The sequence below is a fragment of the Lonchura striata genome, chromosome 4 (assembly GCF_050655825.1).
Source record: "Lonchura striata isolate lonStrDom1 chromosome 4, ASM5065582v1, whole genome shotgun sequence".
NCBI lineage: Eukaryota > Metazoa > Chordata > Aves > Passeriformes > Estrildidae > Lonchura > Lonchura striata.
Window position 1 is genome coordinate 20,230,855 of NC_140706.1, and position 24,572 is coordinate 20,255,426.

General features: G+C 42.3%; 1 protein-coding gene across 8 annotated transcripts in view; it reads left to right on the forward strand.

Annotated features, from left to right (window-relative positions):
• The first annotated feature begins 14,201 nt into the window (after positions 1-14,201).
• PCDH7 (protocadherin 7) overlaps positions 14,202-24,572 on the forward strand; it is a 263,099-nt gene continuing 252,728 nt past the window's right edge. For 3 of the 8 annotated variants that reach the window (XM_031504566.3, XM_085577769.1, XM_085577770.1), the window contains exons 1-2: positions 14,202-14,821; positions 15,165-20,636. In XM_031504566.3, coding sequence (XP_031360426.2) covers positions 17,466-20,636 — 3,171 coding nt within the window. In that variant the 5' untranslated portion in view covers positions 14,202-14,821; positions 15,165-17,465. Of the gene's footprint in view, positions 14,981-15,164; positions 20,637-24,572 lie in introns of all 8 variants that reach the window. The other 5 variants (XM_021554319.4, XM_085577771.1, XM_077782795.2 and 2 more) reach the window with 3 other exon arrangements.

Below are 24,572 nucleotides of genomic sequence, written 5' to 3' on the forward strand. Positions count from 1 at the left end.
ACCTAAGTGTAGCTCAGGTCTTCTGGATAACACAATGTGCCAACACCAAGCTACAACTAGCATCAGGAAAATGAGTTATGTGGCAAGGGATGTTGGCTCATTTAACCTATTTTACTGTGAGCAGAGAGAAAAATCACTGGTACTGGGCTTTCCTGGATACTGTGTTGTCTTCTTCTCCACCATTTCTTTTTTTTTCACACTGCTGCACTTGACCATCTTTCCTTCAGTTTGCTACTGCTGGCAATGCCACTCTGGGCACACAGCCTAAGTTAATACATTTATTGGACTGTACTCTGTTCTGTGCTTTACCTTTAATACTGGCACATCTCTCCAGAGAGAGCAACCCTGCTCTTTGGGAAACACTGATCTGTTGGGCTGAGGTGCAATTACTGTTTTACAGCACATTAACCAGTGGCTGATGCATTCTTCTGGAGCATTCTCCATATAACTTACTGGATTCTTTTATGCAATGATAGTATTTGTCTCTGGCTTATATCTCATTAAGTACCTGCATCTGAATGAATATTAGAAGTTAACAGGCCTAAAGAAGGCATTTAATTTTTCTAAGGCTTTTAAATGAAAGCTGAATTTAGATGTCCTTGCAAAGGCCAAGTAGGGCTCCATGAAATTTCTTTCAGATAGCCTGATAGAAAGATACAAGTAAAAGCTTTTGATTTTGAAATTCAAGCACAAATTCTATAGTAAAATATAGTTATTGAATTTGTTTCATTATTTTTCCTCAGGAAAATTTTTCTTTAAAAAATTTGCTTAATGATGGTTCTTCCTAAAATAGAAGCTACATTTCTTTGCAATGTCTAATTCTTTATTTGTCTAACAACTACAGCAGTGAACAGCCCAAATTTGATCCATATTTGATGCTTTTCATTCCTGTATGTGAGAGGCATAGTCTTGCAATGTTTTCCTTATTTATCCTACCACTGCCTCCACAACACAGTAACCTTCACACTGGATGAGAATAGCTGGATACAGCTTCCTGCATGGCTTCTCAATTGCTCAATTTAGTTGGCCAGATGGGGTTTCTATGGAGAAACGTGAAGGCTAAGTGTGCCCCTGCAGAGCTCTTGGCTCCTGCTGACTCAGCAAGTTAAGGATACAATCAAAAAGAACAACTTCCACCTCTTTTCTCCCCTTCTTTATAATCCTTTCTATTTTTCCTTCTTCCACTAATCCAGGACTGTGTCTGTACTACCATTTCAGGTGATGCTTTTTTTCCCCAATTAGGATCTGCAGTATCTTGCAATTAAGGTAGTCTTTACCAGTCTCACTCTAAGTTCCTACAGGGAAACTGTGAAGTCATAGAGACTACAGAGAGGCATGAGGCTTTAGCAGACACACAAAGCAGCAGCTGTGTGTGTAGATCATATGAAATGGTAGGACTGAGCTCTTCAGCCAGGAATGGAGGATAGTGCAGTGTCTGCACATTGTCTCTGTATGAGTATCAGAAAGAGGCATCAGTTGGTTTCTGCTCTTACTGAGACTAGGAAGGCATTAAGAGCAGGAACAGCAGCTGAGATATAATTTTTTTTCCAGAGAAGCCTTAAAATAGACTAAGTGAGGGCACATATTGAGGGAAATGAGATTTAAGCTGCATTATAAATGGAAATGTCTTCAAATGGCATAATTTTGAAAATGTGCTGAGGCACCAGTCCTTTTAAAAGTCATGGGAACATAGTCATTACCCACACTGAAGTAGAGGAAAGTCCCATAATACAAGCTTACATTTGCAACTGATTGACTTTAGAATGCCTTAAATTGGCACATAAATATTTTTATGAAGGAGATACAGCTCTGGGAAACAAAATACTGAAGAAAGCCACCCAGTAAAACTAAACACCTTATCAAGAACAGGCTACCAGCAAGTGAGATTTTGACCATACAGTTGTACATCAAATATCAGAGTTTGGCTCTCTGACATTTCTCTTTAAAATGGAAATATGACCTCAGTTTTAGAAAGGTATGTTCTATTCTTCAAAATTATATCTCAAGGTCAAAAAAAAAAAAAAAAAACAGCCAAAGGATGGGAATATTTCTGTCCCTGCCCAATTTACAACCAGATTTAATAAAGATTCACTAAAAGAAATATTTCTGTTGTAATTATAAGGCACAAACTGAATATTTAGAAGTTTTCTTTATCCTTTATAGACAGCAAAATATGATTTTTAAAACAGCATTTCATGACTGGGCATTTCACTTTGGCCCAGAGTTCTTTTTATTTTTTTGAATTAGCAAGTCAAAGTGACAGGAGCCTTGAATTGTTATGATGAGGGCACATGTATAGTGAGAAAACATTGCTACATGGGCTGTTCTCCATCTCAGACCTTAAAATTCCATGAATGATGTTTGCATTCTTCTACACTCATTTAGTTGTCATCTAATCCTTTTTTATTAAAAACAAAAGTATTTTCTAAAATCTATTCCTGCTTTTGAAGTACACATAAAAGGGGGAAAAAATCAACATAAATTATTTACTCCAAGTCTTTCTATTGATGAATCTAAGAAAATTGACCATATTCTAGGTATTATTGATAAACAATTCTGATGTCCTATTGGCAATTCTTGCATTCTGTGAAATTTTACAGCAGCAGCTATTTGTTAAATATTTTCTTGTTATAATCAAGTGACCATATATACATATATGTAGAAATATATTCAAATATACACATACAAGCATATGTATATATGTTATGCAGGAATCTCTGAAATAGGGTCAAGGTAAACCAATTTTTATGGTATGACTTTCTTCCATTTCCCTCAAGTGGAAGTCAAGAAAAATAGTTTCTTTCCATTCTGAAGTTTACTGACCTATTTCATCAAGGTGCTTTCTTTCCTACCAGATTATACAGCATAGTGGACATGAGGCTTGCTGGAATTTGAAAGGGTGGTATTTTTGCTGTAACCTAATACACTATTTAATCAAATATATGACTTTAAATTACTTTTCTGAACTGCTAATATGTTTTATGTTATATATTCCTTTGAGAAAACCACAGATATCCCTGGGTGAAGGGAACTTATTCCTGTCTTTTCTTTCACAGAAAAGTTTACAGAACAATATTTAGTTATTGTATCTGTGTTGCCTCTCTGACCTGACCCCTTCCTTTCATGGAATACATTTCATGTCTGAATCTTCTTTCTTTCAAGTCTTTCCACTAAATTACATTCCATCTGTGAAGCCTACAAAGCCTTAATCATGCCTTCTAACAAATGTTATCACACTTATATAGCAAAAGATGCCCAGAGAGAATCGTAGAACATTTGGGAGCTTCTACCATCTGTGCATCTCCCACTTATGCTTATTCAAGAGTTTTTCCCCCCACCCCAGTTCCTTCTTCTCCAAAGTGTTGCATACTTAAGTACATTTCCTTTTGTAGAGATAGGGATCTGTGCTGTCCTCTGTCTGCAATAGAAATTACTATATGCCACAAAAATATGTTAAAAGGATATTTTTACGGTCAAAAATTAACTGTTCATTTCATAGCTAGAAAATTATGACATTAAGCTTTAGGTGTAATCATAGTTCCTGTACAAGTACTGGTACTCATGAAGTCTGACATAGTCTTTCATTTGAGCCATATTCTTCTCCTCAAGATCCCTGCTTGCTGCCTTGTACACAACTGACCTTCTCTGATGTTAAATCAAGGCAAAACCCAGGATTTTATAGTGTTCAAATGTTTTGTTTTGAAGCTGGAGACTGACATCCACTTATAGAGAGAATTCCCCCATGATATCACAAAACAAAACATTTTGATTGTGATTTCACCATATCTGAGTTCTTACCTGAAATCATGAGACTGTTTCACTGAAGAGTGAACGTTTCCAGACATACTTTATGTCACTGAGAGTTAAAAATTCTGTGTGCTGGATTCTGTTCTAACAGTGGGTAATAAGGCCATGAGACAAATACCAAACATGAAGAAAAAATTTCTTAGTATGTCCAACCTAATATATTTCCTCTGCCTAATTAAATTAAAAAGATATTATTGTATTCAATTGTTTTCTTTATTTATTTTAATTTCTTCATTTGCTCTTTCTCTCTTTCTTTCTCTCTCTTTCTTTCTCTCTCTCTCTCATTTCCTTCCTTCCTTCCTTCCTTCCTTCCTTCCTTCCTTCCTTCCTTCCTTCCTTCCTTCCTTCCTTCCTTCCTTCCTTCCTTCCTTCCTCCCTCCCTCCCTCCCTCCCTCCCTCCCTCCCTCCCTTTTCTTTTTTCCTAATTTTATTTTATTTTATTTTGAAATTGAAATTCAGTGCAGAAAGAATACATGAACATGTCCTTAGATTGTAATCACTGAAGTAAGGGTATGCTGAAAGTATTCTGACATTTTCTGACTTCTGAGGGCTATATCGACTACAGTATTAATATCTGGCAATATTAATATTGCTCTTGATTTTTTTTGCTATGTTATTTCCCAGCCAAAACTGAAATAAAACAAGCCCTGAAAAAGAGCAAAAGTTAAGTTATACATTTTCTTATTAATACTTATGGTCATGGTTGGTCATTAGCAAAAATCTTTGCAATTTGAAATAAATATATACAATGTTACAATTCTTTAGAGAGAGAATGAATGGGATAATTTTATAGCAAATTTCACAGCTGTTTTTTGACATCACTGATACCTGGAACAGTCAATAGCATTTCTTTATCTTTTTCTTTCTGTCTTTCAGATCTAATTTTCATCCGTGTTCAAACATGGAAGCTTCCTGCTACCATTGTTATGTCCCAGAAGAGGCCACATAATACAAGAGTATTGTAGTTTCTGGACAAAGAGATGAAACTGTCAATAGAATATTAATTAAGCACATGTTGGGCTGCATAAAATGTGAATAAAATATTTGAGGAACTTATTCTCTAAAAATGTCAAGTCCTTACCACTCTTATGTAAATGTAGTCTTTTAGTGCATTGCAATTTCAACAAATTTGGATGGATAGATTTTTATATTCAGACAAAAAACTCCCAAAAGCTAGCTTCTTAAAAGCTCAAGTTCATAGTGAAATGTATAAAAATACTGAAAAAATTTAAATAAGATTGCCTATAAATTTAATCATGGGTAAATCTAGCTTCATTATCAGATATCATTGAATCAGTCTGACTTTTTTCAAAAATTTAAATATAGATGTGGACTTGTAAAGAAGTTATATGCTAAAACTCAGTAAAGTAATAAGTAAGCAAAAAAGAAGATATATTATTTGAAGTGTCATGAAGTCATAAGAGTTATCATTCTTACTTATAACTTTCAGAAGAATAATAATAGCAAGTTAAGTTAATAACTTCTTCCAAGAATGACACAAGATGAAAACTAAATATCTGAGAAAGTTTTCTTATCAATACTTTGTGTTCATCAACTTTTTTAAACTGTAGTAAATTAAATATATCTTCCTTACACTATGAGTCATGCAGTGCCCCTTGGAAAAAAAAAAAAAACATTAAGTACAAAAATGCTAAAATTATTTTAAAAGAAAAACAAAAGTTAATAAATAAAGTTCTTGTAACTTAAGAAGTAGTTGTGTTGATGCATTAAAATTGGAACTCCATCACCTTTTTGAAATCTGTTTTTTCTCATTTCTCCTTTATAAATTTTTAATTGTATTTGTTCACAAAATTTAAAACAAACCTAAACACTTCCTATCTTCACTTCTCTATTATTCTATTTCTAATCTTTTAATACTAATCTATCTCTCCAAACTTCTCTGAGGTATTGGATACAAGACTCTTCATAGAATGTTGTTCATCAAGGACTTTATATATATATATAAATATACACTTTCTCTCTATTCACTTGATAACACCTGGCAACTGGTAGTATCACTTGCCATTTGGATTGGTTATTGACATTCTGGATACCTCTGGTCTTGTATGTGCCAAACCCATGTTTTCAGTCTTTTAACTTTTTTTTTTTTTTCTTTTTCTTTTTCTGTTTATCTAGCTGTGTATTATTCAGTTCTTTGAACATGCAAAGTTCCTTCTGGTCAGGTATGGCTTCTTTTATTCTGGAATTATCTACTTATCCTCCCTTTCATTGCCTTTCTTCTAATATGAAGCATTCAGACATTCAAAATAATGAATTTTCAGAAGATAATGTAGATGATATATAGGTAATACATAAACAAGACAGAAAAAAACCCATACAGTGGCAAAATAGGAAGATGTGTTCACAGTTTTACACTATGTATTCTTTGATAAAGTGCCAAATGTAAACCTTTAGCTCTTATTCAAAAATTACTAAAAAAGCATTGGCTCCACTTTTGCAGAATGTGCAATAAACATGAAGATAAGTAAAATTATAATTATTTACCTAGAGATATTCAAATAAATTGTGTACATTGTTTCAGGTCCCAACAAGGATTGTGATGCTGAAGTGAGCAAAGTGATCAATGAAAGCAATGTCATAGAAGAAAAATTATCACATCTGAAATGATATTAATTCAAAGACTACAAAATATTCTAAGCCAATAGTCCAGATAACCTTCACTGCAGAATTCTGAAGAAAGTAATGCATATATCTGAAGAGACTAGAACAAGAATTTTTAGTAAGGATATCAGTTAAAAAGGGAAAGAGAAGAGAAGAAATAAACAATGTTTCAATAAGATTTTTTGATGGGCTTAGAATGTGAAGTTTCAGAATAATTTTTGAAGCGAAGAATGATTAATTGAACCAAATCACAGAATCGTTTAGGTTGGAAAAAACCTCTGAGATAATCAAGTTCAACCTTTGACTGATCACCACGTTGTCAACTAGACCATGGTTCTAAAGGTCACATGCAGCCATTTCTTGAACACTTCCATGAAGTGTGACACCACCAGGTTCCTGGGCAGCGCATTCCAGAATTTAACATTTTTGATGTCCAGTCTGAACCTCTACTGGCACAGCTTGACTCTATGTCCTCTTGTCCTGTTGCTGGCTGCCTGGGAGAAGAGGCTGAACCCCACCCAGCTGAAACCTTCCTCCAGGCAGTTGTAGGGAGCAGTAAGGTCTTCCTGAGCCTCTGTTTCTGCAGGCTGAACAACCCCAGTCCTGCGCTCTCTTTCAGCCACTCCTCATAGGACTTACCCTCTAGACCTTGCCTCAGCTCCATTTCTCCAGAAATGCTCCAGCCCCTCAATGTCTTTCGTGTACTGAAGGTCCCAGAAATGGACACAGTACCCAAGGTGTGGCCTCATCAGTGACAAGAGCAGAGGGACAGTCACTTCCCTGGTCTGCCAGCCACACTATTCTCAATAAAAGAAGTACAGAGGTACAGAGAACAGAAGTAAAAAGCAAACTTAATATCCAAACATATCCCAGAGAAGATACTACCATATCAATATCTGTATCTATCAGATATATCAATATCTTTAATAATTTATCTTCTATTCAAGGCAAGAAACCTCACATATCTGGACTTCAAAATAGTTTTTGACAAAATCTGATATGAATATAATTATTTAAGACAGAGAAGAAGATAAAGAATTGACTAATCAGAGGACAACAGGTTATGTGTAGGTGTTTCCATTATTAGATGGAAACTTCTAAGGGGTTCTTTATGGGTTGTCTTGCCATAGAGCTTCCTGATATTTAAGTTAAAAACTAGGTCATAAAAGCTCAGAGCATGCTGCTGAAATTTGCTGGTAAAACAAGTCTGAGAACAATCAAAACGATAAAAACAAACAAGAAGAATCAGATGACTTGATGACTTCTGTAACAGAAATGAGATTACATTTAATAGTGCAAAGAGCAATGTCACTAGATTTTCAGCTATAAACTGTGAGTTTATCAGCTGAAAATGACAGAGAAAAGAAAGATGCAGCCAATCTACTAAAGGAGGATTACTAGTCATCAAAACACAATGTAGCTAATACAGACAATTAAACATAATAAATAAAAATATCAAATAAAGAGATGTTTAGTATTACCACATGAAACTACATCTTCCTGATTAAAATAATAAGCCATTTGTGTCCTTCATATTAAACAAGGATTCTCTGAAAACATCATTAGAAATGGAGTGGAGGGAGGTGAAGGGGAAGTTCATCAGCACAATGTCAGGAATGCAGAACTTAGCTCACGAAAGGAAATTGAAAAATCCTGTATTATTTTGCAGGAAAAAACCCAACCCTAAGATGAGAGAAATTCACTCTGTAAACATATGAATGGGTAAAAAGAGCCTGCAGATGTTTATAATACTTTAAGATTAGTAGCAACATTAGAATTTCACATATATACACAAACACATATTTTAAAGATATGCTTTTCATGCAACATGACTTCTTGTACTAATGGAGGATAGGACTCGGTACCCAAGAATGACAATTTATTCTGAGTCATAAAGATAATCTCTGGGGTCAGTGTTTTAATGGCATTTATTGTGATTCAACTGCACATAATTTTCTTCTTCACTCATCTGCTTAAGATCTACGTGAATGCTTTAAACATCATTCACTCACTAGGTGCCTAATGCACAACTTATTTAGTCAAAGTGCTTCCATTGACTTCTGTGTGCTTTGGATTAGGTTCTATATCCTTACACAGAGCCAGCTGCTGAAGGCTACAGTTTTATCACAATATTCGTCTGCTTTTCTCTTTTCCCCATGATCTTAAGATGGAAAGAAAGAGGTAAACTTTGGCTTGCCCTGTCTGTTCTTTAATGTGCTTAGATTGCAGTTATTTCCTGCTGAGCACTGGATGAGGTTTAGTTTGTTGAAGAGCAACTTTTAATCATCTCACAGAATGAATGAACTAGAAGACATATCAGGTTTCTATCAGAAGATGAAAAACGTAGAAACTTATCAGAACCTCTGTTCCTCTAGATATATTGTAGGTCAAAAAAACCCACTCTGTACAGTACTTATTATTCTTATAAAGGACACTAAAAATGTAATTATGCAAAGAATGATCACCAAGAAACTTTGCAAAACAGCTAAAGCAGATATAAAAGTATGACTACCTCTGCACAGCAAAACCTGCAAGTGAGATAACAGAAGATCAGATGATTTTGATGTCAGGCTGTGTAATCTTCCTCACAGGAAGGGTGGTTACAACCCCTTCATTCTTATTTTGGACAGTTCAGAGAGCAGAGCAAAACAGTTAGAAACACAGCTGATCAGGTGTGTACCAGTGCTTAAAAGCCTAAATATATTTGGCTACTTCTATTGGTTCTAAAATGATCCTTTTTTAGGGTGATAGAACCAGGGCCTTCCTCAGCTTCTAATTGCTGTTTTGGCTAAATACCAAAGCTGTTCACCAGACCTGTGCAATATAGGCATGGATATATAAATTTATGTTTTAATATCTTTAGGGAAAGGTGCAAAGAATTCCACTTCTTCATACTTCCTCTTGCTCGCCATTAACAGTTGATGGTAGCAGGTTAACAGCCCTTACTTTTTTTCAGTGAATTGTCATGTCTCTGACAGGGTCAAAAAATGAATTAAGGGGAAACTTTGTCTGCTTCTCCACTGTAGAGCTGAATAAAGCTTGTAGCAACATGACCTCTAAGGATTCTAATGATGCACTTTTCATATGAAAAGAAATGACAAGCCTAACATTATAAAATACCCAGTAAAGTTGTTTTAAACATTGCAGAACAAAGCCAAATAACCTGTCCAATAAGCAATCAACAGCTTGATCCCATTCTAAATTATTTTCCTTTCCACCATATTTATTCCCTTAATATAGAACAACTGTGTTCTATACAACTATTGCTCTTCTTTTTTTCTATTGGAGAGCAGTAATTGTTTTGAAAAAGCAGACAGAAACATTAAAGCTCCCGACTAAGTGAGTATATGTGTAGATTTATAAATTTCATTTTAGATGTGGTCAATAAGATATATTGACATTAACTTACAGAAAGGAATAGAGCTGCACAGCATTCAGTTATCAATAACAATGCTTGAATTACAATATCAAAGGTTCTTCTTCAGAACTTCTCAGAGTTACCATCTTGCTTGAGTATTTTATCTTCTGCTCAACAGGGAGCATCACGAAGTCATGATTGTACTGACATGACAGATCTTCTATGATCTCCTGCATTATATTAAAAAGAATTAAAGCTGCACAGGATGCACTAAGAACATTAGACAAAAGATTTTATACTTTTGTGATTTTCATTCAAAAATGAAAGAGAACTTTAATTCACAGAAAAAAATATTGGTAGCATCCTAAACAAAATAGTAAAAAAAAAATATAGAACTGAAAAATCATATTTGGTCAAGAAGTCCTTAAGAGTACATTGAGCAAAATGATTTTACAAAGTCTGTGTACTCAGTTTATATAAAGATATCTGACAGAAGAAAGTGATAGCACAAGTTTAAAAACATCTGTATTTCAATATATCTATAACAGTTCAGTATACTTTACTGTTACTCATCAAATTTCATGACACAAGATTTTCTTTGTATGTGTAGTTGTCTGGAATACAAACCTGTTTTAAAGGCTTCAGAAAGTTCTTTGACTTTCCAGCAATCCACCAAATAGAGCAGAAATTATTGCCACATATTTAAAGACAAATCTTGATGTGAACCCAGAATATATTAAAATAACATAAAGAAATGCAAAACTATGGTCTAATGAACCTAATCTGAAAAGATTAATTTTTCTTAGTGGTTTACCTGGGTGACTGAACAGGTCATTGCACTTCTTTTTATCTCATAGGGATAATTTACAAAGCACTTTGAGACCTTCAGTGTGCTCACTACTGATAGCCACCTTGGAAACATTATATATTGAAAAAAATCCCTAAATTATTTCCCAGAGTAACTGTGCTACTCTCTGCTAATTAATCTATATACAAATCAACTGTTCACATTTAATATTTTTAGTGATAATGAACATATTTTTCTTTCTTTGGCACTGCTACCTGGGTCTCATACATTTCATTTAAATAAAGTCCAGTTTAATTATCTCTCCTAAATGTCTCATTGTATCTCTTTATGTAGAATATGTACTAATGACTCATAATTTCCCTCTATTTTTATAGGAATTTGTCAAAGCTCACCTTAATTTTTTCTATAGTTTACTTTGCATTTAGAGAATATGAACAACAGTTTCATTTAAAAATAAATCTATAAAATAGTGGGGCTGGGTGCAGCACTCATTTATATCTCTGCAAATCCAGGAAAGTTAGCAGCTGCATATGAAACAAATTTAACAAAAATATGCCTCCCCTCATAAAAATTAACATGAGTTTTTAAAAACCTTTCACTAATTTTTCTTTCTGTCTGTCATTTCTGTATGACTATGAGTGGTTAGATTTTTTGTCAACATCTGGGAAAAAAACCCAGTCTGTAAATGGCCTTCCATGAAAAATTCTAGAGAAAGGAAGAAAGGAAGAAGGGAAGAAGGGAAGAAAGGAAGAAAGGAAGAAAGGAAGAAAGGAAGAAAGGAAGAAAGGAAGAAAGATCTCAATGTTGATAATTGTGATTTGTACAGAATATACACACACTGCAAAAATCTTAGTAAACAGAATCACTATCTTTTTGGATAAATATTAATTTTCATCATTCTTCATAAATGTGAGAACTCAGAAATGCTGATGTAATCATGCCTATGCAAGAACCTTTCACTTTGAACAGACTTCGAGTTTAAGAATGAACGATTATAATCATGCGAGATTAAACCACTGTTATCCAACACAGATTAATTCTGCTCTGTCAGTAACTTTTACGGTGCATAATCTAGCTCAAAATTCTCAAAGAGAGTAAAAGAGAGAGGATTTAAACAAAGTAACTGGTTTCATGCTTAGCTAGCATTCAGTTAAATAAGCACAGATGTGGGTTTTATCTGCTTAAAAGTAATCTGTGGTTTTCTTATTTAAACCCTTACGTTTTAACATCCATCAGAAAGGCTGTTGCTGCAATGAATAATTTAATCACTGCTGCCTATTACATGCTATTACACAGCAAGCATATTTGCAAAGCTGTGAAAGACACTGGCCAAGTGTCAGCACTGCCTGTAACTCAGCGGCTTCCCAGTATATTCACTGCGAGCAACTCAGGGAGCTCCGAGGCGGCCAGAGGCCACTTGTGGTAGGGAAGGGAGTGAGGAGGTCACAACAGAATTGCACCAGATCAGCAAGACACTTTGGAGAGATGAAAGGTCACCGCGGGCTCCGCGCCGCTGCGGTGTCATTTCAGCTGCTTGTCCCTTGGTGGAGTTCTTGAGTTAGTTTCGCCTTTCCGTCAAATGGCTTTAACTGCTTCATGCGGGGGTTCTGTCCTTGTTTTTACCCTGCTTTTGAATTTTCTGTCATGTTTACTGTATTTAATCTTTTCCACGTATTATTATGAATACGTTATTTTCAAGGCAATATGATTTTTTTTTCCTTTCTGAAGCTTCCTTTTCGCTAGTGAGTGAAAATACTAATATGCAGTATGTGTCTGTTAATGTATAGAGTGGTGTCGATATGTAAATAATCTGTCTCTCTTTAACCAGAGACTGATTCCCACTGCAGATCCCAGAAGTAATTTTCCAGTGAGACCCACTGACATTCCTAAACTGCGAAAACCAAATTGTCGTGGGCTGAAAGCGCCAACTGCGGACGCGAGTCCGGCTCCCGGCGGCCGAAGCTGGGCTCGGCCGACACATGAAGAAAAACCAGCCATTAATTATATCTGCATATTTAAACGATGACCCCTGTCTTTCCAATCAGCAACTACAACGACAACAAAGCCCCAGTGCAGAGCGTCGGGAGCTTGGGGGATGCACAGAGCCGGGGAAACTCCCAGGCTGCTTTAGGATTTCCCCACGTACAGCAGGCTGCGATTGTCAGCAAGACGGATTCCTTCCCACACGCAAGATGCCACTTCGGCGGCCTTATCAGATGTTCCCTTTAAGGACACAAGCTCCTATTTCCCCTCTGTATATCACCAGCATCTCGGGCTATTTTATTTATTACAGACGATTACATTTGTGATCCCTCTTCCCACTTGATCTCCCAGATCAGGAGGACAAATGCCGCGTCGTGTCTGAGCGCGTGTGGGCGTCTGTGTGCATCGGAAGGGGGGAGAGCCGGGAGGGGGGAGCTACACTGCGCAACAGATTTGCCCGGCAGGGACAAACCTCCCCCGCCTGGAACAGCCGGGCTTGTTCCTACCGACACCCGGGGAGCTGTGGGTGCGCGGGACCGGCAGTCTGCGGTGCCGGGGAGGCGGAGAGAGAGTGCGGGGCTAATTCCACTGTCTCCCGTCTCGTACGAGTGGGATGCGGGGGGGCGCGGGGGACGCACGGCCAGCTCGGCCCCGTCCTCCCCCCGGCAGCCGGGGCACGTGGACCGGGAACAGCGCGGCCATCCACCATGCAGCGCACGTCGGGCCCATTTCCCACGCCGGCCGCCTGCCCTGGGGGAGGAGGGGAGGAGGGGAGGGAGGAAGGGAGGATGATAGCAAAGGGGGGGCCGTTACCTCTGCTCCGAAAGAGGAACCAATCCACTGTGAAGGACGCAGCACTCCCGAGCAGGAAAGACATTGCACATTCAGAGGGAGATTGCATGTGAAGACACTGCAAAAAAGAAAGAAAGGAGGGGGGGCTGGGGGGCGCAGACCGCGTGTGAAAGGCATAGTGTGTGTAAGAGAGGCCAGCGAGGGTAGGAAAGGAAGGGGGAGCAATTGCACATGGCAAGAGAAAGAAATCACTCATTCGCTTGAAAGAGGCACTCGCAAGGAGTCCGTAGTAGAAACAACGGGGAAGGAGACGCAGGAGAGAAGGCGAGCGTCCATGCCGTGCAACAGCCTGGAATCCGATTAAAGTTTATGGCGGGGAGGTTAAAAAAGCTCTCATCCCGCCCCTTCCCTGGCGAATACATTAAGTTTCCTGGCTGCGTTTAAAAACACAAAGGGACGGGAACAGCGGGACCTGCGGTTCGCAGTTGTATTTCCAGTGCAGGAAGCCAGTGTAATGCAGTATGCTGGTATTCCTACGTACTGGCATGTCTGGATCTTACACTGTGATCAAAATTTCCTCCTCACGGAGCTCCAGAACAACGAGGGGGAATTTTGACAAATTCAAGTTGCTTGGCAAATATAATAGGGATTTGGTACTAATCCTACTTAACCCGCTGCGAAGACGCTGCGCTCCCGAACCCCCCTCCTCCGTCCGGGACTGCGGCGGTGAGCACTGAGCCTGCGCCGAGCTGGGCTTTCTCGCTGATGCTGCAGATAGAAAGCCGAGTGTCTCCAGCACCGGCGGGGGAGGGTTTTCGTGTTCTGGCGAGGCAGAGCGGCCGGGGCCGGTGCCAGGGCCGGAGGAGGCGCCGGAGGATCAGCCCTGCAGCCCTCCGGAGAAGGGAGCATTCCCTCCCTCCCTAGCGCCGACTCCATGCGGCGCGGCTCTGCCCCTCTGTGTCTCTGGACTCCTCAAGGAAAGAGGTGGCAACCTTCCCTCCCTCCTACAATCACTCACCGCCCCTAATGACAAAGACACGCTGTGACCGTTGCTTTGAACCACCTCAACATATCCGACCGCTTTTCGCTTAAATATATCATCGCGATGAAAGAGACATTTCGCTACACTGGTCTGCACGCGTTTTTATTCAAAAGAGCCATATATATCGAGGAATGCACACACAAACACATACAGAACGCGCGCATACAGAACTTGCTTTCCCACATGTGTTCGCAGAGGGAGAAAGAGCAGCTGGATTCCTGCCTTCCCCTGGCTGCGCGCACGCACACAGGCGCACACACATGTACCCGCACACACCCGCGCACACACACCCGCACACAAGCGCGCATACACACCCGCACACGCTCATTCTTTCCCCACTGGCTGCCCCCCACTCGCCTGCCCCCGGAGCCTCCCTCTTTTCCCTCCGGGCTCCGAGCAGAAAGGACAGGTAAGGAGCCAGGCATCACCAAGGGTAGGGCGGTAGCACACAAAAGCCATACGCGATTAAATGGCTCAAAGTCAAAAGGAGACGCGAACTAGAGATGTCAGAATAAGCAAAGTTGAGCCGAAGAGCTTTAGCATTAAAGTTTATTTCCCACTTACCCAGGTAGGTGACGCTACATTTTAGCAATCATCGAAGCAGCAAGTCTCTGTTCGGAAATAAGTCTGTTACTTCTTACATGTGTTTATTCTACTAACCCTCTCGCTCCCTTCCTGATCATTTCCGAGGCTGGTTTTGTTTGTTGTTGTTGTTTTTTTTTTTTTAAATTTATTTTTTATTTTTCTCCTAGGATACCCACAAACATGCTGAAAACACATTCAAAACATGGTAATAGGAAGAACACAATCACAAAGACTGAGAGGCTGAAACAGCATTGGGAAACAGGACGAAAGTCTGAGATGTAAGGCAGTCCCCCTTCCTCCCTGGAGTTTTATGCAGTTACAGTGACTGCAGCTATTTCACAAAAGCACCGACACAACAGGGGAAGGTGGGAATCTGCAAAACGAGTTTCCTTACCAGCTTGATTCCGCAAAATGCACAATAGAAGAAAAGAAAGACGAACAAACATTTGCTTTAAAAATCGTTGCTCGATTCACAGTCTATAGCGGACGTGGGGAGGGAGAGGAGAAAATCACTATAGATCACGGGTTTGAGAAAGCAACAGAAGCAACACTCGGGCGTGAAATGAGGATCGGTTTTGAGGACTGGACTGGTGTTTTGTGATGAGCAGCTATCCCACTTGCAGTACTAGCAGCAGAGACAGAGGGTAAGACTGAGCTTTCTGGAGTGCAGCGCTTGACTCGTCGTCCCTCCTCCTCCTCCCTCCCTCCCTCCCGCCCTCCCTCTCTCTCTCTCTCTCTCTCTCTCTCTCTCTGCTCTCCCTCTTTCTCTCTCTCCCTCTCTTTCTGTGTGTATGTAGCGCAGGCGGCTCTGCTGCTGCAGCGTCAGGGAAGAGCTACCGAGAGAGGCTTCAGCAGCTCCCTCCACTTTGGGCAAACTTGCCGGTTTACCGCTTCTTCTTTTTTTTTTTTTTTTTTTCTTCTTCTTTTTTTCTTTTTTTTTTCCTTACGAGTGAGAAGCTTCTCAATTGCCATTCAACATTTTAAAGCACAAGCCGCTCTGCCGTGAAAGCGCCTGATCCACACTTCTCTGAAAGACACAGGAGGGAATACACAATTGCAGATTTCACCCACTGTGGCAGTGCAGATCAAAGGAAACAACTGACTGATACAATTTTATTTGCAAATAGAACTCTGTATTTTTTTTAATCGCGTCGCGGCTTTTTTCCCCTCCCCTTTGCCATTCCGCTTTATATGGATGTAATTCAGAATCTGTGTTAATTCACATGGGGGATCCAGTTACATCTTGTTCCGCTCCGGGTATAATTACGAGAGACCAATAATCGCCTTTGGACACATAGTTTTGTTGCTAACCTTTGAACTGAAAGGATCAAGTTCAGATCTGGTTACCTGCATTGGGACGGGAAGGAAGAGGAGAGAGAGAGAGAGAGAGAGAGGGAGACTGCAATCTCATTTGTGAATCGCTCTCAGTGCTGCAGATCCAGATTGCTTTAACACATGCAGTGCAAATGCAGGTAAGGCACACACACAAACTGCGGATGCAAAAACAAACTTGGGACTGTTGTGTGTCTATGTTCTTATCTCCAGCCTTGCAAATTCCGGGCAAACGGCTTCTGCAGTTTCTGTATCGTTGCTTTGTGACTAATGACCTTGCGCAGAGTTGTTAAAAAAAATCCGCTCCGGAGAAAGAGCTGAACATTTTAGGCGATCTCTGAAGATGGATTTGGGTGCTTTTTTGCCAACCAAAGGGGATATTCTTTGGACTGCACTGTAATAGCCGGGGTTCTCTCCTATCAGCTGTGCAGCTGCCGACATTATTGGGATTTTTTTTTTTTTTTTTACTTTCTGGGGTTTTTTTTTTGTTTGGTTTTTTTTTTGTTGTTGGTGGTGGTGTTTTTTTTTTTTTTTTTATAAGAGCTGCCCATTGCTAAGAGGATTTGGAGTTTTCCCGGACCCAAGCCCTTTGAATAAAGCGAATCACAATATTTTCCCCTGTGTGTGCAGAGAGGGGGAAAAATAAAGCTAATGCCTTGGTCGTAAACGGCTGAGAGGGGGAGAGAGAGAGAGAGAAAACAGAGAGAGTGTGTGAATTATAGTTAACTCTAGTGTTGAAGACAACGACCTGGGGGGCTTCGAATCGTACAGTACTGCTTCTGCTTTTATTGCAAACCTTGCAAAGTGAATACAGTAAAATCAGAGAGGAGGAGGAGGAGAAGGGGGAGGAGGAGGAAAATCCCATCCTATCTACTGAGATGAATCTTTAAAAAGCAAAATCCGCTGTCCCGTGAACTGTAAGTATATCGCAACTGGAAGGCAGGGATAGCAGCAGAGGAGCCAGCAGCAGGGTTTTGACCACCAATTGCACCAGTCATGAGACAATAAGTTTCCAGAAATAGAAGGATTTTATAATTGATCACCTGGACTGTCAGCCGCACTGTTGGCTTGTCAGGGGAGTTTATTGGGGGGCAGGTGGGAGTGAGAGGAGGGAGGGGGGTTTCGGTACGAGGAAGATGAGGAAGATGCGGACCCTCCTTCGCTTTGTGCATTGCTGCTGCTGCTGCTTCTTGTTCCTCCTGCCTCCTCCGCTCTGGGTCAGCCTCGCAGCGGCTAAGCAGCTCCTGAAGTACCGGCTGGCCGAGGAGGGACCCGCCGACATCCGCATCGGCAACGTGGCTTCCGACCTGGGGATCGTGACGGGCTCCGGAGAGGTGACATTCAGCCTGGAGTCGGGCTCCGACTACCTCAAGATCGATAACATGACCGGGGAGCTGAGCACCACAGAGCGGCGCATCGACCGCGAAAAGCTGCCGCAGTGCCAGATGATCTTCGACGAGAACGAGTGCTTCTTGGACTTTGAGGTGTCGGTCATCGGCCCCTCGCAGAGCTGGGTGGACCTCTTCGAGGGCCGGGTCATCATCCTGGACATCAACGACAACACCCCCACCTTTCCTTCCCCCGTCCTCACGCTCACCGTGGAGGAGAACCGGCCCGTAGGGACGCTCTACCTGCTCCCCACCGCCACCGACAGGGACTTCGGCCGCAACGGCATCGAGCGCTACGAGCTGCTGCAGGAGCCCGGCGGGGACGGCGGCCGGCGCGGCGGCGGGGGGGGCGCGGCCGCGGCGGCCCCCGAGAGCGCCCCCTTCCCCGGCGGCAGCAAGCGGCGGCAGGAGGCGGAGGCGGCCGCCCGCAGCAGCGTCTTCGAGCTGCAGGTGGCCGACACCCTGGACGGGGAGAAGCAGCCGCAGCTGATCGTCAAGGGGGCGCTGGACCGGGAGCAGCGGGACTCCTACGAGCTCAGCCTCCGCGTGCGGGACGGCGGCGACCCGGCACGGTCCTCGCAGGCCATCCTGAGGGTGCTGATCACCGACGTGAACGACAACAGCCCCCGCTTCGAGAAGAGCGTCTATGAGGCGGACCTGGCGGAGAACAGCAGCCCTGGGACCCCGATCCTGCAGCTGCGAGCCACCGACCTGGACGTGGGAGTGAATGGGCAGATCGAGTACGTCTTCGGGGCGGCCACTGAGTCCGTCAGGCGCCTACTGCGGCTGGACGAGACCTCGGGCTGGCTCAGCGTCTTGCACCGCATCGACCGGGAGGAGGTGAACCAGCTTCGCTTCACCGTCATGGCCCGAGACCGGGGCCAGCCCCCCAAGACAGACAAGGCCACTGTCGTGCTGAACATCCGGGATGAAAATGACAACGTGCCCACCATCGACATCCGGAAAATCGGGCGCATCCCGCTCCGGGACGGGGTGGCAAGCGTGGCCGAGGATGTCCTGGTGGACACCCCCATTGCCTTGGTGCAGGTATCTGACCGGGACCAAGGTGAAAATGGCGTGGTGACCTGTACTGTGGTGGGCGATGTGCCCTTCCAGCTCAAACCGGCCAGTGAGGGTGAGGGGGAGCCACAGAATAAGCGCAAGTATTTCCTCCACACCTCGGCCCCTCTGGATTATGAAGCTGTCCGTGACTACAATGTGGTGATTGTGGCTGTGGACTCAGGCAGCCCCAGCTTGTCCAGCAACAACTCCTTGCTGGTGCGGGTCGGGGACACTAATGACAACCCTCCCATGTTCAGCCAGGCTGTGCTGGAGGTTTCCTTTCCAGAGAACAACTTGCCTGGTGAGAGGGTGGCCACAGTGGTTGCCACAGATGCAGACAGTGGCAAGAATGCTGAGATCACCTATTCCTTGGAGGCCTCACCCCTCTCCCCAGAGGCACCGGGCAGCATCTTCAGCATTGACCCTGACTCTGGGGATGTATCGGTTCAGGCAGTGCTGGACCGTGAGCAACGTGACACTTATGAATTTCAGGTGACAGCCCGGGACAAGGGGGTGCCATCACTGCAGGGCTCCACCACAGTGGTGGTGCGAGTGTCAGACCGCAATGACAATGAGCCACGCTTCATGCAGGATGTGTTCACTTTCTACGTGAAAGAAAACCTGCAGCCCAACAGCCCCGTGGGCATGGTGACTGTGATGGACTTTGACAAGGGCCGCAACGCCGAGCTCAGCCTCTCCATTCAGCCTGGAGACCACGAACAGGCAGCTGGCATCTTCTCCATCGAGAATGACACTGGAACAATTTTTTCCACTGTCTCTTTTGACCGTGAGCAGCAGACCAGCTACACCTTTAAGGTGAAGGCAGTGGATGGGGGTGAGCCACCACGGTCTGCCACAGCCACCGTGTCCCTCTTTGTGATGGATGAGAATGACAATGCACCCACTGTCACCTTCCCCAGCAACAGCTCCTACACTGTGCTGCCACCCTCCAGCAACATGCGCACCGTGGTGGCCACAGTGGTCGCCACTGATGCTGACACTGGTCTCAATGCTGACCTCAACTACAGCATTGTTGGGGGCAACCCCTTCAAACTCTTTGAAATAGACCCGGCCAGTGGTGTGGTGTCACTGGTGGGCAAGTTGGCCCCCAAGCACTATGGCCTGCACCGCCTGGTTGTGCAGGTGAATGACAGTGGGCAGCCACCCCAGTCCACCACCGCCCTGCTCCATGTCTTTGTCAATGAGAGCCTGTCCAACGCCACTGTGGTGGAGAGCCAGGTGGCCCGCAGCCTTCACACCCCACTGGCCCAGGACATTGCTGGTGATCCCAGCTATGAGCTGAGCAAGCAGCGGCTTAGCATAGTCATTGGTGTGGTGGCTGGCATCATGACCGTCATCCTTCTTATCCTCGTGGTGGTCATGGCCCGCTACTGCCGATCCAAGGGCAAGCATGGCTACGAGGCCGGCAAGAAGGACCATGAGGATTTCTTCACCCCCCAGCAGCATGACAAGGCCAAGAAGCCCAAGAAGGACAAGAAAGGCAAGAAGGGCAAGCAGCCCCTCTATAGCAGCATTGTTACTGTCGAGGCTTCCAAGCCCAATGGGCAGCGCTATGACAGTGTCAACGAGAAGCTCTCGGACAGCCCTGGCATGGGCCGATATCGCTCGGTCAATGGTGGCCCGGGCAGCCCTGACCTGGCCAGGCACTACAAGTCGAGCTCACCGCTGCCCACGGTCCAGCTGCACCCACAGTCCCCCACTGCTGGCAAAAAGCACCAGGCCGTGCAGGACCTGCCCCCAGCAAACACCTTCGTGGGAGCCGGCGACAACATCTCCATCGGCTCGGACCATTGCTCTGAGTACAGCTGCCAGGCCAGCAGCAAGTACAGCAAGCAGGTAAGAGCGCTGCACCCGCGGGCCCCAGCACGCAGACACACGCACACAGAGCGGGTGAGGGATGCCCGTCCCCCCGCCTCCCACGCTGGCACAGGCACACACCCGCCAAGGCTCAGTGACCCGTTCAGTCTGGTGCCCCCGCGCCCCCCCCTCCCGGCAGTCAGGTGCACAGACCAAGACACAGCACGAAGGAAGGACAGCCAGACATCTTTATTGCTATTACTACAATTTTTATCATTGCCTCCCCTTATCAGATCCGGTAGCCAAGCAGCCCGTCCATGCAGCCGGCGCTGCCCCGCCGCAGGCGCAGCGGCAGCCGGCCGCGGAGGCCGGGGTCTGTCGCCAGTCCCGACAGCGGACTGTAGGGCAGCCTGAGATGCCTTTACTAGCCGCGCTCCCAGAGGCCAAACCCGGCGGGTTTAGGGGGGTCGAGGGGAGATCAGGACCCCCCACCAGGCGGAGCCGCCATCCTCCTCCCGTTGCCCGGCCCCGCCTCCATCAGCCTGTCCCGGCGCTTCCCCCACCGCGATGCTCTCCCAGCCTTGGGGATGTGCCATCTCCAGCTAAGGAGGAAAGTTTCGCCTCGGCAGCCAGTTGTTTCAGGGAAAGGGAGTTGCAGCCTGCCTGACGCTTCCTAAAGCTGTGGGGTTAGAGTGGATTTGCAGCCGCATCGCTGAAGCGTTAATGGCTGTAATTACCAGGTCTTTCATTAGGACCAAAATGGTTAAATAATCTACACAGCCTATCTGCGCTTTAATTTACACCACGGAGATTTGCACTCATTGCAGCAGTTGCTCTGAATAAGCGTTAGTGAGTTCAGAATCGCACCCCAGTAATGTTTTCATTGCTTTTTTTTTTATGCACCTCTTGCCTATCTCATGAGTATTCATTCATGCTGAGAGGCCCTAATTTGCTTGCCCAGCTGTCGCATAGCTCTGTGTGTAGTCGTGAGACCTCTCGGAGCGAAATGTGCCTTCAGGGGTGCCACGAGTGGCTGGCTCTGGTCTCGACTGTGTTGGCGGGGCTCGGTTCAGTGAAGCTCCGATAGCCTAAAACTGGTGATGGTAGGGACAGTCTTTACAGTCCTTGAAATAAGATAGGGATAGCACAGAGGGGAATCAAGCTTCTAAGTGAAGGCTTCCCTTTATTTTATAAGACGCTTATGTACCCTGAACAGAGGTCCCTCTTTTTTGGGGAAGCACTCTTTGGGTGATAGTACGTATAAGATAACATCCTGAATGTTTTCTTAATTACGATGCACGTTACACAGGAACCTAGGGGCAAATGAATGCTGATTCATGTAACTACTCATCCAAGTCTGGAACAGGGAATTTCTGACTAGTTTGACAAAAATGCTTTCTTTTCCACTTATTAACATGCAAATATGGTACACGATGACTTCTTTTATACTTTGAAATGTTTTCTAGCTTACTAAAATTGAAGTTTTACAAGTGCTGCCTGTATTTGCATTCTGCTCAGAAATGCTTAATATATAGTAGCATAAAACTAATTGTGTAAGCTACCCCTCCAGTCTTTCAGGTCACCAAATTAGTGTGATTGTACTATCCACCAGTGCTTTTGTATATGTGGCTTTGCAAGTGATGCAGACTTATAGAACTTTTGACACAGTAGTTTCTGTGTGATGCATTTAATTAATGCTGTCCTAGAGAGTACATCACAATTTTAGTTTGAGAATAGTCTGTATAAAATACAAATTACTAAGTTCTTTATCTTTCATCTCCTAAGGCTTATCAAGCACAGAGTAGATGATGCCATTTTAGCAAACACTGTAATAAAAGTAGCAATGGAATATATGCTAATCAGAAATCACTTCTTTCTTGGTACTGCAATTCATCTAAACATATGGATTATAATCTGTTAAAGTGTAGTTTAATTCAGTGTAAAAGAATGATTTGCATTCTAAAAGTAGGAAAGATAAAGGAATACACATTACAAATTTCTGTTTTGCTTGATTAAAAAACCCCAAATTTGTTTATGATTATAATACAGTAATATATTTTGAATTACCTAATGTATTCCAAGGATTTCTTTAGATAAAAAATATATGAGAAAACTTAGTAGAAGAAAATGGCTTTATTGCACTTTTACACAGAAGTGCACCTTGAATAACTCCATTACTTATGTTGTTTGCTGCAAACCAGTTTCTCAGTGTTGATAGTTCTCTTGTGTTAAATATTTAGCCTGCTATGAATGTTCACTTATTCAAGTAGTTTATAGCCAGTATTCTAAGTCTTATCTATTTATTTTTAAATATGTAGGGAGTATTTTCACACTTGCATGCATATAAATTGGAAATTGTCCAAGAAAACAGTAAAGGTAGTGTTAAATTACAGACTTTATGGGAGAGTCTATCAGTCACAAACCCTCTATTACCATTTTCCTATGTGTACTTGCCAGCTTGTTGCTGAGTGACATTTGTATACTTTTGCTCATTTTACATAGTACCGAAGACATTAAGATGTGCATAAACAATATGTACACTTTTCACATCTCAAACATTGACAGTGCAGTATCTCTCAGTTTAGCAGGCAAAACACCTGGGGATTTTTAACACCCAAGCTTTAGAGAGAAATGTGAAGCAAATGCAGATAAAAGGTTCTGATGGGATTTGTATCAGATTATTTCCTAGTTCTGCTGTACATATAGAAAAGAACCAGTAGCATAATGGTATGACTGTGGTAAAGAGCCTACTTGAAATCTCTAAGAATACCTTTATTTACTTATTGTCAGTTCCCTTTGTTCTAAGGAGACATTAGACAATGTAAAAAAAATTAGAACAAGTAAGTGAACACAGTAGAACATACCTGCTCTAAGTTATTGGAGATGAGAGTGATGCTAATTTCCCATTAGTGTAATTAGAATTGGTAACTGATACTTTCCTATACCTACAATACAGCAGTTAGGAAATAAAGTCTCTACTTACATGACCGACTGGTGTACCCCAGGGAACACAGGTTGTTTTCATTCCCATGATTTGATACTTAATTTTTAAGGTGTTAAATTGAATTCTTATATGAGTTTCAAAATACATCATGTTTTACACAGGACTGTATAAGAGAACTTAATTGGAGAAAACTACAATACGTAACTCTCCTCCTTCTGACATCTTGCATTTTTTATAAAGTTTAAAACAAAGTTCTGTGTTCAGCAGACTTCTGACTTTTCAAAGTCACTATTTTTTAGGAGATCTTTAACAAGTTTAACTCTTATCCTTGTCTTACTTAGCATGGTATTACTCTGAAATATTCTTTTAGCCTCTTATCAATTCTCTCCTTTTCAGTAAAGAACTACAAATGTTTGAAACACTTAGCATTCCACAGGTCTTAATCACTTACCAAAAGTTAAAGCTGTACAGAAGTGTTTTACTGAATGGGGATGAATTTAAGTATTTTTCTGGATCATGAATTTAAAATTTGAAACTTCCAGGTGCTGCACATTACCCATGAGGATCCTGGATATTTGGATTTCCAGCAAAGACAGCCAAAGATAATGAAAGCTCAGTGTCTAAGGGGAATCACTTAACAGCTTGGAGAGTTACATACTTAATCATAAATCTCATAATGAATTTTAATTGTAAATACTTGTTTATTTTATTATTTAATTACAGATAGATTTTTAAAATATATACTTCTCCACCTCTTTGTCTCTGCAAAATAGCATCATATAAGCAGTTTTATTTCAGTGAAAATTTGCATCATGAATCCACACATTACCAACTATTCTTTGAAGAACAAACATTTTAAACAGTCTTTATATTTCTTGGCTATCATCTTGTCTTGGTATCTTTTTTACTTACTTTACTAAGCAATGATTATTGTCTCTTTAAAACACTTCAGTTATAATGCTGAGGGTTTTTTTGCTTGTTATTTTTTTAAGAGATATTGGTCACTATAAGTGGAACTTATAGAAACAGTA